Source organism: Telmatherina bonti, assembly GCF_933228915.1.
Source record: "Telmatherina bonti genome assembly, chromosome: 14".
NCBI classification, from domain to species: domain Eukaryota; kingdom Metazoa; phylum Chordata; class Actinopteri; order Atheriniformes; family Telmatherinidae; genus Telmatherina; species Telmatherina bonti.
In genome coordinates, this window is record NC_136612.1 from 25,313,276 (window position 1) to 25,328,485 (window position 15,210).

Below are 15,210 nucleotides of genomic sequence, written 5' to 3' on the forward strand. Positions count from 1 at the left end.
TCAGCCTTGATGGCAGGTAAATAGAGTTTCGAAGTTCTTGTAATATGTGTGCCTTGATATTATACAAGTTCATTTATAACGGAGTAACAGTATGACTTCTACACAAACTTTTAAGGTCAAATTGCTTTTGAAAGTTTACCTTTCTGTAGTTGAACCTGTACCATGTGTTTTATGACCTTTGTAAAACTCATTAACAAATTCACTGGAACATTGTCATGAATTTATAACAATGTGCATTACCTTTGAGTCTTGAAAGCTACATTTACTTTATTTATTTCTGGTTTATTTTTAATGAGACACGGGTATACATTATTGTGTAGAAGTTTATCTATGACCTATATTGGTGAAATACAGAGTCTGCTGAGTGTTTTTTCAGCATTCACAGGTTTGATTAAAATGGTGGTTTGATATGAAAACCATATTCATTTCAATTACTTTCTAAAATTCACTTAATGACCAATGTGCACAGAAATGGCATCCATCTACCTCTAGATCTCTTTATGGGCATGATGGTTGCTGTGGGGATGGGATTGGGTTTTATAAGCCTGTCTAATTTATTTGATGAGTGGACATTTTCAGACAGGGTTAAACAGCAGCATCAAAAATAGGAAAGAATGTGTTACTGGAACCTTTATGTGTTGGGGGTCTTTAACAGATGGCAGAGACTTCCAGAGTACTTATACGGTGGCCAATGTGTCTGTGTTGCTGTCATCACTAATGTGTGGCTTCGCTTTGAACCAATGCTACATACCAGTTTTACTACATTACAGATATAGTGATGACCGTACCCGATGAATGTAGAATTTATTGCTCATATCAAAAGTGTCTGATGAACCATTTCAGTGATGTAAAAATGTTTTGTTTGTTTTGTTCTGCTTGCAGTAAGTCTTGTGCAGTTGAAAGCTTAAAAAAGGAATTGCTTCATGTTAGATGTTAAATGACTTGATTAACTTATTAGTGTAGGATACTATAATTGCAAAGATGTGAAATATTAACTGGTCCTCAAAGATTGTTTTCAATTTTTTTTCCTGTGAACACATGCATGCTGAATTAATGTTTCTGTAACGATTTATAAATTGAAAATAAAAGTAAAAGACAACCCCTCTTGATCTTAATATGTTACATGAATCACATAACATTTAGCTTTTGCTTAATACCATAAAAAATTCATAGTGAACAAAAGAATTATTCAATTGATTTTAAAGTGACAAACAGAATACTAAGAAATTGCATTTTCAAATTAAAAATATCTTTCAGTTGGAATAAAAAGACTCTTTGTCTTCAATAAAATCTTTAAAACAAATTTGATTTTGAATGGGTATGTATGACTCGTTAGAGATTTATTTAATTGAAATGCTTTATATGAATATGAATCCTGAAATTGTTTGATAAAGTGTGGAGTCAAAAGTGTCTAAGGTGATTACTCCTGACCATTGTTATCTACCAGTTTATATCAAAAGAAATGTTTAAGTCTGTTGAGTATAATCAGTCTAGCATAGTGATTAATAATATTCTACACACAGTACACAGTTATCCTTATAATGAAATCTGCTAAGAGGCAGCATTGCATTCCAGACTTACTCTTATTACATGATTACAATTTATGGTTATTTCAAGGGATGAGAAATGGTGCTGAACTGAGTTTTCCTTCAAGGCTAATAAAACCGTCGAATCTCATTAATAATTGTGTAACCTTTGATGCAAATGTGGCCTTTTGACATAAGTAAGGATAAATTATGCAGAACACAAAGGATCAACATTGGTATAATTCTTTATTGAGTTGAAAAGAGACAATTTTGTTCATATTTTATGAACGCTGTCCAAAGGTTTCACATGGTTGCTGTCTCTTATTCGGCACTCTCAGTCTGGAAAAGAAAGCAAGAAAATAAAGTTATGCAGCATGTTATCAACATTTAAGCCACATTTCATGAAATGGTCCAGAAAGTAAAACCTGTATTTAACATATAACATCAATATAAACAATGCAAAGTAGATGCAGAGTAAGCATACCTTTCCAGCATCTCTGCTCTTGGCTCTGAGCTTGTTGACCTGAGACTCGGCGATGTCAGCACGCTCCTGAGCTTCCTCCAGCTCATGCTGAACCTTCCTGAGCCTGGACATGTGGGAGTTGGCCTGCTCCTCCTGGAAAGTGTCAAATATGCAGTTTTTTGTATTTACATTCCATTAAGCTTTCTTTACGTGTCTCTACATTCCCATGTAAGATGTAAATGTGTTTCACTTACAGCCTCTTCAGCCTGTCTCTTGTAAGCCTTGACTTTGAGCTGCAGCTTGTCCACCAGATCCTGAAGTCTGTTGACATTCTTCTTGTCCTCCTCAGTCTGCAGAGATAACATATTGTTACAAAGGAAGTATATGATAAAAAACAGAAGTAAAGACTATCTTCAGTAGCAATAATTACCTGGTAGGTCAGCTCCTTGACTCTCCTCTCATATTTGCGAACTCCTTTAACAGCATCGCCTCCACGTCTCTGCTCAGCTTCGACTTCAGCCTCCAGCTCACGCACCTTTTTCAAGACAATAAGTTATTAAACATTTTGTTTAGCAGAAAGCTTAAATTCAAATTGATATGTAATTAACTTTAACCAGAACTTTTATTGTTCATACCCTGGACTCCAGTTTCTGGAGCTGCTTCTTGCCACCCTTCATGGCGAGGTTCTCAGCCTCATCCAGACGGTGCTGCAGGTCCTTGACTGTGACCTCCAGGTTCTTCTTCATCCTCTCCAGGTGAGCGCTGGTGTCCTGCTCTTTCTTCAACTCCTCAGCCATCATGGCAGCCTGAAATGATGGGTAGTTTCAAAATAAAATGTTGAATGTCTCTGCAATCACATTGCAATCTTCAATATGATATTCATGAAATAGCATTTTCATTAAAAGGACAAGCTCACATCAGTGATGGCCTTTTTGGCTTTCTCCTCAGCATTTCTTGCTTCCTGAACAGCATCATCCACCTCACTCTGAACCTGAACAAGGTCAGCCTCCAGCTTCTTCTTGGTGTTCAGAAGGCTGGTGTTCTGAAGATTGAACAAGATATTTCATTTGTATATGTTTCATATTCATGAGGTCAAGTAATTTTCTACACAATTTCAAATCCCAACCTGAGAGTGAAGCAGTCCAACACGCTCACTAGCATCAACCAGCTCCTGTTCAGCTACTTTGCGTCCTCTCTCAGTCTGCTCAAGAGCAGCTCTGAGTTCATCAATTTCAGCCACCATCAGGCCATTCCTGCGCTCCACCATGGCAACCTGCTCCTTCATGTCTTCCTGTCCTCTGATAGCATCATCAAGGTGCAGTTGGGCATCCTAACAACAACAATATGACTTAGTCTGAATAATTTTTGCTCTTGAACTGTGTTTTCAATTTATGTTGTAGCAAACCAACCTTGAGCTGTCCCTGGACATTCCTCAGTTGTTTCTGGGCCTCAGCAGCCTGCCTGTTGGCATGGCTCAGCTGAATCTCCATCTCATTCAGGTCTCCCTCCATTTTCTTCTTGACTCTCAGGGCATCATTCCTGCTCCTGACCTCAGCATCAAGAGTGCTCTGCATGGAGTCGATCACCCTCTGGCTGTTTCTTTTGATCTGCTCCATCTCTTCATCCTTCTCTGCCAGCTTCCTGTCAACCTCACCTTTGACCTGGTTGAGCTCAAGCTGAACACGGAGAATCTTGGCCTCCTCATGCTCCAGTGTACCCTTACAATTCAAACAGACAGCTTGAGTATTTTATATGTATGATTGAGGGGAATACAGTATTAAACAAATGTTTTTTTGATTCTGATAGTTTATTAAAGTGTGATCAAGATTGTACCTCTGCTTCCTCAAGTGCTGTCTGAATCTCAGTCTTCTCCGTTTCCACAGTCTTTTTGGCTTTCTCCAGCTCATGGATGCTCTTTCCAGTCTCACCAATTTGTTCAGTCAGGTCTGAGATCTCCTCTGCAGAAGAAAAATAAAGTTAATTATAGCTACCATCCATAAAACTTATATTTGATTTAGTAAAAGTCGAAAAAGCAAGACATAATAAATAGCCGATTCTCTTTCTTGCTCAGAATTATATTGTCAATAATTGTTTACAATATGACTTACGCTGCAGGTTCTTGTTCTCTCTCTTCATGGTCTCCAGGTGATCCAGAGCCTCCTCATAGGAGTTCTTCATCTTGAACAGCTCAGTGCTGAGAGAGCGAGCCTCCTTCTGGGCTCCTTCCAGCTCTGCCTGACCCTCCTCATACTTCTGTTTCCATTCTGCCAGGACCTACAGTTGTATAGGTTGGAATAATAGGTCATGATGTTTTGGGTTTTTGTGAAATAATTTCTAACAGGTGTAATATTCAGATTAGTATTTTACCTTATCAAAGTTCCTCTGCTTCTTGTCAAGGTTGGCAGCCAGAGCATTAGCTCTCTCCACATCAATCATGAGGTCCTCCACCTCACCCTGCAGCCTCTGCTTGGTCTTTTCCAAAGAGGCACACTTGGAGTTCACAGCTTCAATGGATTCCTCAGCTTCCTGCAGGCGCTGGGCAAGCTTTTTCCTGTGATGAACAATTTTCAGTCAATAATCAGTCAAAAGGAAAAAACTAAAATAAAAGCAATTAACATAAAAAAAACCAAAACAAACTAGTGACTCACTTGGACTCCTCCAGCTCCTCAGTGCGCTGAATAGCATCAGTCTCATATTTGCTTCTCCACTGAGCCACCTCACTGTTGGCCTTGGACATTCCCCTCTGCAGCTCAGCCTTGGCCTCCTGCTCCTCCTCAAACTGCTCTCTGAGCAGATCACAGTCATGGCGAGCTGACTGAACAGCGTGGGCCAGGGCATTCTTGGCCTGTGAATCACACAGAAAATGTGAGAATGTAGTTCACTCACCTTATAACCCATACAAATATTGGATACATTTGAAGGCTTGTCGACATAAACTTATTTCATACCTTCACTTCCTCCTCAACGTGTCTCTTAAGCTCCTCAATCTGCTGAGTGAAAGCCTGTTTGCCTCTGGTCAGCTGTGAAAGAAGAGCTTCTTTCTCCTCAAGCTGACGTGAAAACTCACCTGGAGGATGATGAAAAAAGTCAAAATGTTAGAAACTGATGAAGCCAAAAGCAGAACAGTTTGCTTTTACAAGACATTCACCGTTTTCTGTCTGGAGTCTCGCTTTCTGAGCATTAATGTCGTTTAGCTGGCGAACATTCTCATCATTCTTGGTTTTCAGCTCACTCAGCTGGTCCTCAAGAGTTCTGCACATTTTCTCCAAGTTGCCCTAAATTCGCAAAATATTACATTTAGGATCTTTTCAGTTTTGAAGGGAATTTGATTATTGATATTCATTAGCAAAACTAATATTCACCTTAGCTTTGGCAACAGCCTCCATGTTGCTGGAGAGATCATCAATCTCCATCTTGTACTCGCTCTTCTCCTTCTCCAGCTTCTGTTTGACTCGCTGGAGGTTGTCAATCTGCTCTCCCAGCTCTGCAACACTGTCGGCCTGCTTCTTGCGGAGAGCTGCTGCAGTAGCTTCATGCTGCAGAGTGGATTCTTCAAGGTCTCTGCGCAGCTTCTGGAACTCGGCCTCACGCTTCTTGTTCATCTCAATCTGAGCGGCTGTTGCTCCACCAGCTTCCTCAAGCCTCTCGCTGATCTCCTCAAGTTCCCTGGAGAGATCAGCTCTCTGCTTCTCTACCTTAGCCCGAGCAGCCCTCTCAGCCTCGATCTCCTCTTCCAGCTCCTCAATGCGAGCCTGAATGAAAGTTTTTTGTAAATCATGTCAGACAGGGTTTCTAATATTTTGACATGTTTTCTGTGAATTATATTTACTTTGAATGCATTTTATTTCTTTTACCTGGAGCTCCTTGATCTTCTTCTGAAGCTGAGCACCAAGAGACTGTTCATCCTCAATCTTGCTGAGGAGCTGGCTGATTTCAAAGTCCTTCCTAATTGTGGAAAATAAAAATAATGCTTTATTATTGTTTTGGAATTCAGAAACATTTTCAGTGACTGAACTGTACAACATACTTCTTGATCTTTTCATCAGATTGCTGCTTGTCATTCTCCAGATCCATGATGGACTCCTGGGCCAGTTTCAGATCTCCTTCAAGCTTCCTCTTGGCTCTCTCAAGGTCCATACGGAGCTTCTTCTCTTGTTCCAATGAGCCCTCAAGCTATGAAAGTATACTTGGAAGTAAATAACGATGCCAACACGAGACATTTTAATGTTAAAACAAGGCAAAATGATTATATCAGGCATTTTTTTTACATCGTCCACTTGCTGTTCCAGCTTTGTCTTGGCCTTGGTCAGAGTGTTGACTTTGTCTTCCTCTGCCTGGAGATCATCCAGTGTTTGCTGATGAGCCTCTTGGAGGGCTTTCTTCTCCTTGGTTAACTTGGCAATGGACTCATCTTGAGATGCCATCTCCTCTGTCAGGTTTTTCACCTAAGCATGAACACCTTAGTTAATATCCCCATTACAGAAACATGTAAAAAAATACATTTCAGTCAGATTGCTTCCCATGTGTTTAACGTGTTTGAACCTTGTTTTCAGTGGCATGTTTCTCCTTCTCCACTTTGGCCAAGGTGAGCTCCAGGTCATCAATGTCTTTCTTCAGCTCAGAGCATTCATCCTCCAGCTTCCTCTTCTTAGCAGTCAGCTCAGCATTGATTTCCTCTTCATCCTCCAGTCTCTCAGTTGTCTCTTTGAGTTTGGCCTCGAGCTGGATTTTGCTTTTGATGAGTCCTTCACACCTTTCCTCAGCATCTGAGAGACTCTCAACTTCCTATAGTTTGTAGAAAAAGATAAGAAGGGAAGATTTGTTTGTCTTTCATCTAAAACAAGTGTTTAAATATTTAGTCCAGATCATATCTATCATGTTTAATTGTCAAGAATTAAAGTGTCAAACATATTAATTGAAAGTATGAATGTATTCATTACAATATTACAATTGTTCATGTAAAAAAATTAGAAACTTATGTCAATGCTTGAGGCGTAGATGTTAACTGATTGTAATATTCAGTGTTTCCAACTTACTGCAGCCACTTGGAGTTGCAGGTCATTCTTCTCCTGCAGCAGTGAAACCATTTTCTCCTCCAGTTCCTTCTTCTTGGCCAGAGCAGCAGCAAGGTCAGACTGCATCTTTTCATAGTTTTCCTTCATCTGCTGCAGCTCTTTCTCAGTCTCAGCGCTCTTCAGAAGAGGCTTGATCTTGAAGTAAAGGTTCATCCATGGCCAGTTCTTAACATTCATGAATGAACGGATGTTGTACTGGATGGTGTAGATAGACTCTCTGAAGGGCAAGAATAAAAAAAAATATGCTAATTTTATCTATAATTTAAAAAACAAGACAATTTTGCACATTTTGTAACCACCCCACCTCCTCTCCATCATCTTCACAAACTCCTTCCTCATGACATATCCTCTGCAGAGGGCCTGAGTCATGGTCACCAGCGAAGCCAGTTTCTCATCTCTCATCTCCTCAAGGGTACCCAGCAGACCAGCTTTGAAGAACACCTAATTTGTCAAGTAAAAAGAAACCTCATTACAACATCAGTTTCTGTCATTAAACATATGTTTAACCACTGCTTGACATTATCCTGCTTAAAAGAACCTTTGTGTGTCCAAACTTGTACTGAGTGTGGTCCACATCAATGGAGCCCAGCAACTTCTCAGAAGCTTTCTTGTTGTCGATAAACTGTCCCTCAGGGATGACACTGGCATTCAATACTTTGTATCTGTAAGGGATAATCATGATGTTTTAATTCTTTTTCTCTTCTTGACATCTGAGAAAGATCTTATCAAACTCTGCTGTCACCTCTGCTTGAAGTCACCGTAGAGGATTCTGCTGGGGAAGCCCTTTCTGCAGATTCTGATGCCCTCCAGCACACCGTTACACCTTAGCTGATGGATGACCAAGAAGTTCTCCATGAGACCTGAAAGTTGAAAATAATTCATTTGGATATATTTCTTTAAATAGATTTTTAATATTAAGTTTTTAAAAAGACCATTTTGAGCTTTGTACCTGGGGTCTTTGATTCATTGGGAATCAGGCAACGCACAAAGTGAGGATGAGTGCTCCTCAAGTTGGTCATCAACTTACCCAAGTTCTCCTGTGGGTCAGTAATACAACTGACGATCAGTCTTCATTAAATAGTTGTTAAACATTAATTCACATGAAGTACATCAAACTTTACATACCCTGAAAAGAGCAGACACAGTCTGGAAGGAACCACCCTTCTTCTTACCACCTTTCTTGCCACCAGCCTCCGCTATTAAAAACAATTCATCCTTATTTAGTGTTGCTCAAAATATAAAGAATGAAAATCTGTTTTGTTTATTCTTCACCATATTTAACAAAATAAACTTTACTTTTTGTTCAAAAACTTTTTTTATGACATTCAGGACATTATGACATTAACATTGTGACCAATTAAATTCTGCTGTTGTGCAAAATATTAGAAAGCAAGAGTTTTATCATCATAAATATTTTTACACCTAACCTTGTGGTTCCATGATGCAAAAATAGTGTGACTCCCAAATGCAAGACATAGAAACTTTTTCTTATATCTCATATTTACCCTCAGCTCCAGCATGAGCTGCATACAGCAGTGCCAGCAGTTTGTTTGCAGACTTCTGGTAGAGCTGAACAACTGAGTCGTTCAGTGGGTCCTTGTTCTTGTCCAGCCAGCCACTGATATTGTAGTCCACTGTGCCGGCATAGTGAACCAGGGAGAAGTGAGCCTCGGCTTTGCCCTTTGCAGGCTTTGGCTTCTCAAATGCCTTGGTTTTGCCAAGATGCTGATCATGCAGCTTGTTCTTGAAAGAGGTGTCTGTAGCCTTGGGAAACATGCACTCCTCTTCAAGGATGGAGAAGATGCCCATTGGCTAGGACATATTGATATTTCACATGAGAAATCAGTAAAAGAGGCAAAGTAATTCATATTCACATGAATCCTGAATCTGTTCCACAAGAGCAGCTTCCTACCTTCTCAATAAGCTCAATGCAAGCAGCCAAGTCCATACCAAAGTCAATGAACTCCCATTCAATGCCTTCCTTCTTGTACTCCTCTTGCTCCAGGACAAACATGGTGTGGTTGAAGAACTGTTGCAGTTTCTCATTCGTGAAGTTGATGCAGAGCTGCTCCAAGCTGTTGAACTGCAAATACAGAGTGAGTTCATTTTTCCTGCAACAGTGTTGATCTTTAAAAGAGCTCAATATATGTTTCAGCTCACATCAAAGATCTCAAATCCAGCAATATCCAACACTCCAATGAAGAATGATCTTGGCTGCTTAGTGTCCAACATCTCATTGATACGGATGACCATCCACAAGAACATTTTCTCATAGACAGACTTGCAGAGAGCCATGACAGCATTGTTGACCTAGACGAAACAATTTTTGGTATTACCACAATGTTCCTGAACAAATCTGCATCTTTCAATGTCTCAACATTTTTCAATGTTTCTTTATTTACCTGTGGGACGGTCTGACCTTTGGTGACCATCTCATTTCCGACCTTGACCCTTGGGTAGCACAGAGCTTTCAGCATGTCAGCAGAGTTCAGGCCCAAGAGGTAGGCGATTTTATCAGCCACTAGTGGACAAAAACACAACACATGCTATGTATAAGAACAGATGTTTGTATATCACTGTCATACAAAAACCCTTGCTGGCATCTGTGGAGTTTGTGCATTTCTAGAGAAAACACATGTACACACTATTACTGTGTAAAAGGAAAATGATAAAATCATATCAATCACCCTCAGTGCCGTCAGGTTCCGCCTGCTCCTCGCGCTGCTTCTGCTTGAATTTCATGCCACCATGATGCATCACTGCACCAGTCAGCTTGTAGATGTTAAATTTCTCATCAGCAGTGAAGCCCAGGATGTCAATGGCAGTCTGCGTGAATTATAAAAAATTATTACCATTATTCTCTCATTTTTCTGCCTATGTCCTTTGCTTTCATGCAAATCACTGACTTACATCTGTTGCAATGAACTCTTCAATGTCATTGATACTCTTGACAGTGATTTCACCCATACTGATCATTGGGAAGTCATATGGGTTGGTGGTGATCAGAAGAGCATCTGAAATACGACAATAACTGTTTTTAATATTGAATGGAGAAGGTTGTATCCTTCAAGTTTAAGCATCTTTTCAAAACAGCCACACACCAATGAGCTCAGGTTTGTGGCCTGTCATCAGCTGATAGAAGATATGGTAGCTCCTCTCAGCAGACAACTGGAAGGTGACACGGGATTTCTCCAGCAGATCTATGAGGAGTTCATAAGAAGTGACAATTTTAAAGTCATGTTTGGCAACATTGCTCTCATGGAAACGCCTATATATTGGCAAAATTCTCACAGCTGTGTTGCACTTAAAGTTAATGATTTTCCAATTTTTTCGAGGAGAAATGTGAGGAACTGGAACATATCAACTACAATGTAATCACCCTTCAACAACATGTGAAAAAAATAGTTTGTCCACTGCAAACTTACAAGTTTCAATATCAGCGGAAGCCAGCTTGCCACTTGTGCCAAAGTGGATCCTGATGAATTTACCCTATATGACCAGCAATGTTATTAGCAATAGATTGTGAGAAGAATTTAAGAGAAGTCAGCAAAGACTAAACAATTTCTTTTATGTTAACACTTACAAAACGGGAGGAGTTGTCATTCCTCACAGTCTTTGCATTACCGTAAGCCTCCAGCAGAGGGTTGGCAGCTACAATTTGGTCCTCAAGGGAGCCCTGCAAGAGATCATTTGAATTGAAAAAGCTAGATCATCACAGAGTTTTTTTTCCCGGAAAACACTTTGGATTAACATTTACCTGCATTTTGCCAGCAGCCTGCTCCTTTTTGCCACCAAGAGCTGCAATTGTTGCAAAGTACTGGATGACACGTTTGGTGTTGACAGTCTTTCCTGCACCAGATTCTCCACTGGTTTGCAAGAGATACAATTTTTACAATTAGCTTATTAGCCATCCATCATGTAGATTTAGTCTGAAAGTTTGCAATACTCACGTAATCAGGATAGACTGGTTCTCACGATCTGTAATTCACACATGCAAGTTTCATGAGTTACTGCTTCAAAATGTTGTATTTAATTGGTTACTTATTGCTTTGAAGAACTGTAAACATATTTCATAGTGAATGATGACTTCTATCTTACCAGTGAGCATGAACTGATAGCCATTGTCAGAGATGGAGAAGATGTGGGGTGGAGCTTCAATTCTCTTCTTGCCTCTGTATGCTGCCACACATGTAGCGTCATACACAGGAAGCCACTTGTAGGGGTTCACGACCACACAGAACAACCCAGAGTAGGTCTGTTATAGAGGAGAGAATAAACAATGTAGTAATGTTTTTACATACAATCTGAGCGATGAAGCATAGAAAAAACTCACGTAGATCATCCATGATGCATAACGCTCTTTGAGGTTATACAACACAGATGGTTCATTGAGGTGGGTCATCATGGCCATGTCCTCCATCTTATCAAACTTTGGAGGATTTCTGGGGTGGATGTCATCCTCTTTTACAGTGACAGTCTGAATGATAAACAAATAAATATGTGATTTACAAAGATTTTATGTTCAACTTTTATAGTGATGGTCAGTGAATGAAACAAATTAACCAAGATTATATCATATTAATTGTTTAAAATCATGCTGAACATCTTATCATCTTATGTTCATCTTATGGTAAGCAAACAAAACATGCAGACATTACAATAAAGCATAGTTCCACTTACCTTTCCTCCATCTGTCTCAATGGTGGCTTTGCCACCCTCTTTCTTCACCAGTTTACCCTTGACATACATCTCAGCTTCATCAATTACAAAAAAGGCTGTTTTGGCATCAAAAGGAGCAGTCTGGGCCTCAATCCTCTCCCTTTCTGGCTTCCGGAGGTAAATGGCCGCCGGGCCATACTGCTCCATCTCCGCGTCTGTGCTCATGATGGCACTTTTATGGGAGCCTGAAAATTTGAATAATTCTGATATAAACTGTGAAATTGTTATTGGACAAACAACACACTAATTTGATTTTCCAGAATATACCTCAGCTGATCCAAACAGAAATTCCTTGTACTTTGTGTCTGCTAAGATGCTGCAAAATAAAATGCATGCATTGTTAGTTTTTAATGTTTTTTCTTTATTTTTTAAAAAACTACACAATAACCTCAGTAAAAGTCTTTTAACTTGCAGCTAATGTACACGTTTCATTCATACAAGTTTCATTCAAAGTAATTAAAATGTTTAACTCTGAAGCATTCCTTTGTATTACTAAGTTCTTACATAAACATTTCAATGGAATAATAACATAAAATACAGGACTGACTTTCTGCACTCACCTGACTCATATGCCTATCAGTTGAAGTAGATGTGCTGGGCAGCTGTTTTTATATACAACAGCTCTGCTTCCTCAGCATATGCACCCCACTCAATTTGGTCAGGAATGTTTGACACCTTGTTGCTTGATATTGAGGCTGTCAGAAATAAATAAATGATCGTGTTTCAATCAGCATTAGACGATGAAGTGCATATTTGAATATGTGTAATGTGATAAACATTAGCTTACTTTAACATGATTGTTTTTTTGGGTAGCTCAAATGGTTTTATTTTAAACCCATTACCTTTTCACTGGATGATAGTTTTGAAAGTAAATTAAACATTTATTGTTCATTCATTCATTCATTCATTGCCTTATATATTAAATCTGATTTGTGCTTAGAAATTCTCACCAATGCTGTAATGTTATAAGTTAACTCGGTGGTAAATTACAAAACTGCCCTGCATTGTTTAAATGTTATTTGTCCAGATAAATTTTACAAGATTTTTGGTTTACACAGTTAATAGAAAGCATTTGTGTCTCATTAACTTTTGATATCACAACCATTAAGGAGTTTTAAATGCAGGGAGTTATTAAAATGCCAGTGAGCTACAGTTTCAGGACAGAGAAATCTCAGACATCTGAAATTAAATTCTTGTTGATGGACTTTCCATTTGGACATGATAAGTGTTGTATATCTGTTGGGAAAGAAGATTAAGTATGTTTGCCAGCTCAGATCATTTAACCAAGTTAGTTCCATGCAAACAGAATTTAGACTTTATTGTCTGAAAATAATTGTGTTTTATTTTTTATTGTTGAGATGGTAAGTGACTGGCACATGATTCAATCAAGGGGAATCATAGGCTCATTTCCAGGATCAACTTTCATTTCCAAATTTTGCATGGACTTGGCTCATATTTTGCCACCATGCAGCAGATAGTGTTTACCATGGTCAAAAATAAATCCAGCTCAGGCAGGGATTCAGGGATTCGTGTTAGGCATAGAGATAAGGATATATTTATAGGACACATTAAGAGAAGTTGTTGACAATGTAAAAGCAAGTATGAAGAGATTTATCATCCTTAATTAAGGGAACTCCTTTTTAAGCTATATTTCATATATGCATTCCTAGGATTCAAGTACAACACAAACTACAAGTTTACTGGAGATTGATATAATTGCCCCCCCCACCATAACAGACAAGCATACCTCAAATGACTCATCTATAAAGTTTATGATGAAAAGCAGTTCACCTCATTTTTGATAAGTAAATAGGTGGTTGCAGAGTTCTTCGCATTGATGCCCTGTAACAATGATGGCTTCTGACTGGAACCTTGACTTGAAGATCTTTTGTTGTGGAATTTGCACTTTCCCCTATAGTTATCTTTTCACAGTCCAAATACATTGATGTTTGACTCGCTGGTTCTTCATTGACCATATCATCATTAACAATCATGGGATGGTTTATTACTAATATATTTCTGACAAATTGGTGGTGGGTTGTATTTTTTTTTTTTTTTACTGATGCCTGTTCCTAGTGATCCAGAGAGACCTTCTGCATAGCAAAAGTTAAATAGCTCCATTTACATGCACTTTGCACCCTGAAATAACCAGGTCAAACAGAAAAGAGGCTCAAAAACTTCTAAGCTCATACAGAATAAAACCATTAATTCGCATAATCAGGACCTTGAGGGGCATTTCCTCCAGCTCACCGTCTCAACCTACAGTACTTGCTTATAAAAAAAATGATTATTACAAAACACAGTATAGAGACTGGAATATTGGGTTTTGGCTAAAATACATGTCTTGCTTTGGATGAACGTTTCCATTTCTGTGAATGAGTGAAACCTTACATGTATTACAAATCACTCTTTTCATACAATAGACAGCAAATTCAAACAGTTTTGGAGACCATTATTCATAAACTTGTTGAAACTTGTTGTCTTTTACACAAACTGCTTTGGCTCTGTGCAGCCATCTTTGTCAAGTACTGAATATAATAAGGAAGCCTGTGTAGAATATGATATATTAATGTCCAAATTTTTTATGCTGATCTCTGTGGAAGCTCCATTTACTGAGGATTCTGGAGTTCAATTTCAATCCAGATCTGGCTTTTTTTCAGGATGGCAAAAGAAAAGCTCTGACAAGTTCAGCCAAACAGCCTAACATTATTGCTTTGGACAGTAGAATATACATAACTGCTCTGTACTTGCAGTATTTACTTCAGAACTTTTCTGATCAACCATTACTACAGGATTTATGCTATTATCAAGTAATAACACATTCTGTGGGAGACACATAGATGTGACATGAAATTGGACTTCATGAGGAAGTCCACCAATCCATCTCTGGACAGGTCACCAGTCTGTCATAGGGCCATCACAGAGTAAAATAAAACAAATAACCATTCACTCTCATAATCACTCCTGGGGCTTATTGTTGTTTGTGCTGTTGTCCAACTCATCCCAAAACATCTGATTGGGATCCACTGGTGCAGCACACTTATCTCTCTTTTTTTTCTGTAATAGTTTTTACATAGTAAGTAACTTATTTACACTGTGGGTTGTAGTGAAGTTGTTGAAAATATTTGTGACAAAATAACAAACATGACATGTGCAGAACTCTTAAATGGGCAGAAAAAAAAAGCCTTGTTTTAACTTCGAGAGGCTATTTTCATTTGTTCACTTTACATTGTACCTCTCCACAGCCTTACAATGTTTCGATGTGGACATTTTTAATAAACCATCTACCTCAATTTAAAATGAATATAAAGAGTTTTAACCTTCTTGAGCTTTTAGGCCCTGCTAGACTTCATCAGCTGATGCGGTTATTGTATGTCTGATTTGCAAGTCTGTTTAGATTTAACAAAACTAGTTCGCAAACTTGATC

At 38.8% G+C, this 15,210-nt stretch overlaps 1 protein-coding gene across 1 annotated transcript; it reads right to left on the reverse strand.

Annotated features, from left to right (window-relative positions):
* Window positions 1-1,753: 1,753 nt before the first annotated feature.
* On the reverse strand, window positions 1,754-12,441 carry LOC306764987 (myosin heavy chain, fast skeletal muscle-like). Its single transcript, XM_079252298.1, has 41 exons — window positions 12,344-12,441; window positions 12,051-12,099; window positions 11,745-11,968; window positions 11,398-11,541; window positions 11,163-11,319; window positions 11,015-11,042; window positions 10,822-10,930; window positions 10,648-10,740; window positions 10,490-10,553; window positions 10,166-10,264; window positions 9,975-10,078; window positions 9,752-9,890; window positions 9,467-9,585; window positions 9,225-9,374; window positions 8,977-9,147; window positions 8,570-8,876; window positions 8,190-8,260; window positions 8,014-8,101; window positions 7,807-7,924; window positions 7,603-7,726; window positions 7,369-7,505; window positions 7,026-7,281; window positions 6,532-6,774; window positions 6,258-6,434; window positions 6,017-6,162; window positions 5,844-5,934; window positions 5,352-5,741; window positions 5,138-5,264; window positions 4,938-5,056; window positions 4,638-4,834; window positions 4,357-4,540; window positions 4,098-4,263; window positions 3,823-3,947; window positions 3,399-3,707; window positions 3,116-3,319; window positions 2,906-3,031; window positions 2,625-2,795; window positions 2,420-2,524; window positions 2,244-2,339; window positions 2,011-2,142; window positions 1,754-1,865 (listed from the first exon to the last, which is right to left on the reverse strand). Exons 3-41 carry the CDS (start codon window positions 11,946-11,948, stop codon window positions 1,848-1,850), a joined length of 5,808 nt encoding a protein of 1,935 aa, XP_079108424.1. The 5' UTR covers window positions 11,949-11,968; window positions 12,051-12,099; window positions 12,344-12,441; the 3' UTR covers window positions 1,754-1,847.
* Window positions 12,442-15,210: the final 2,769 nt, after the last annotated feature.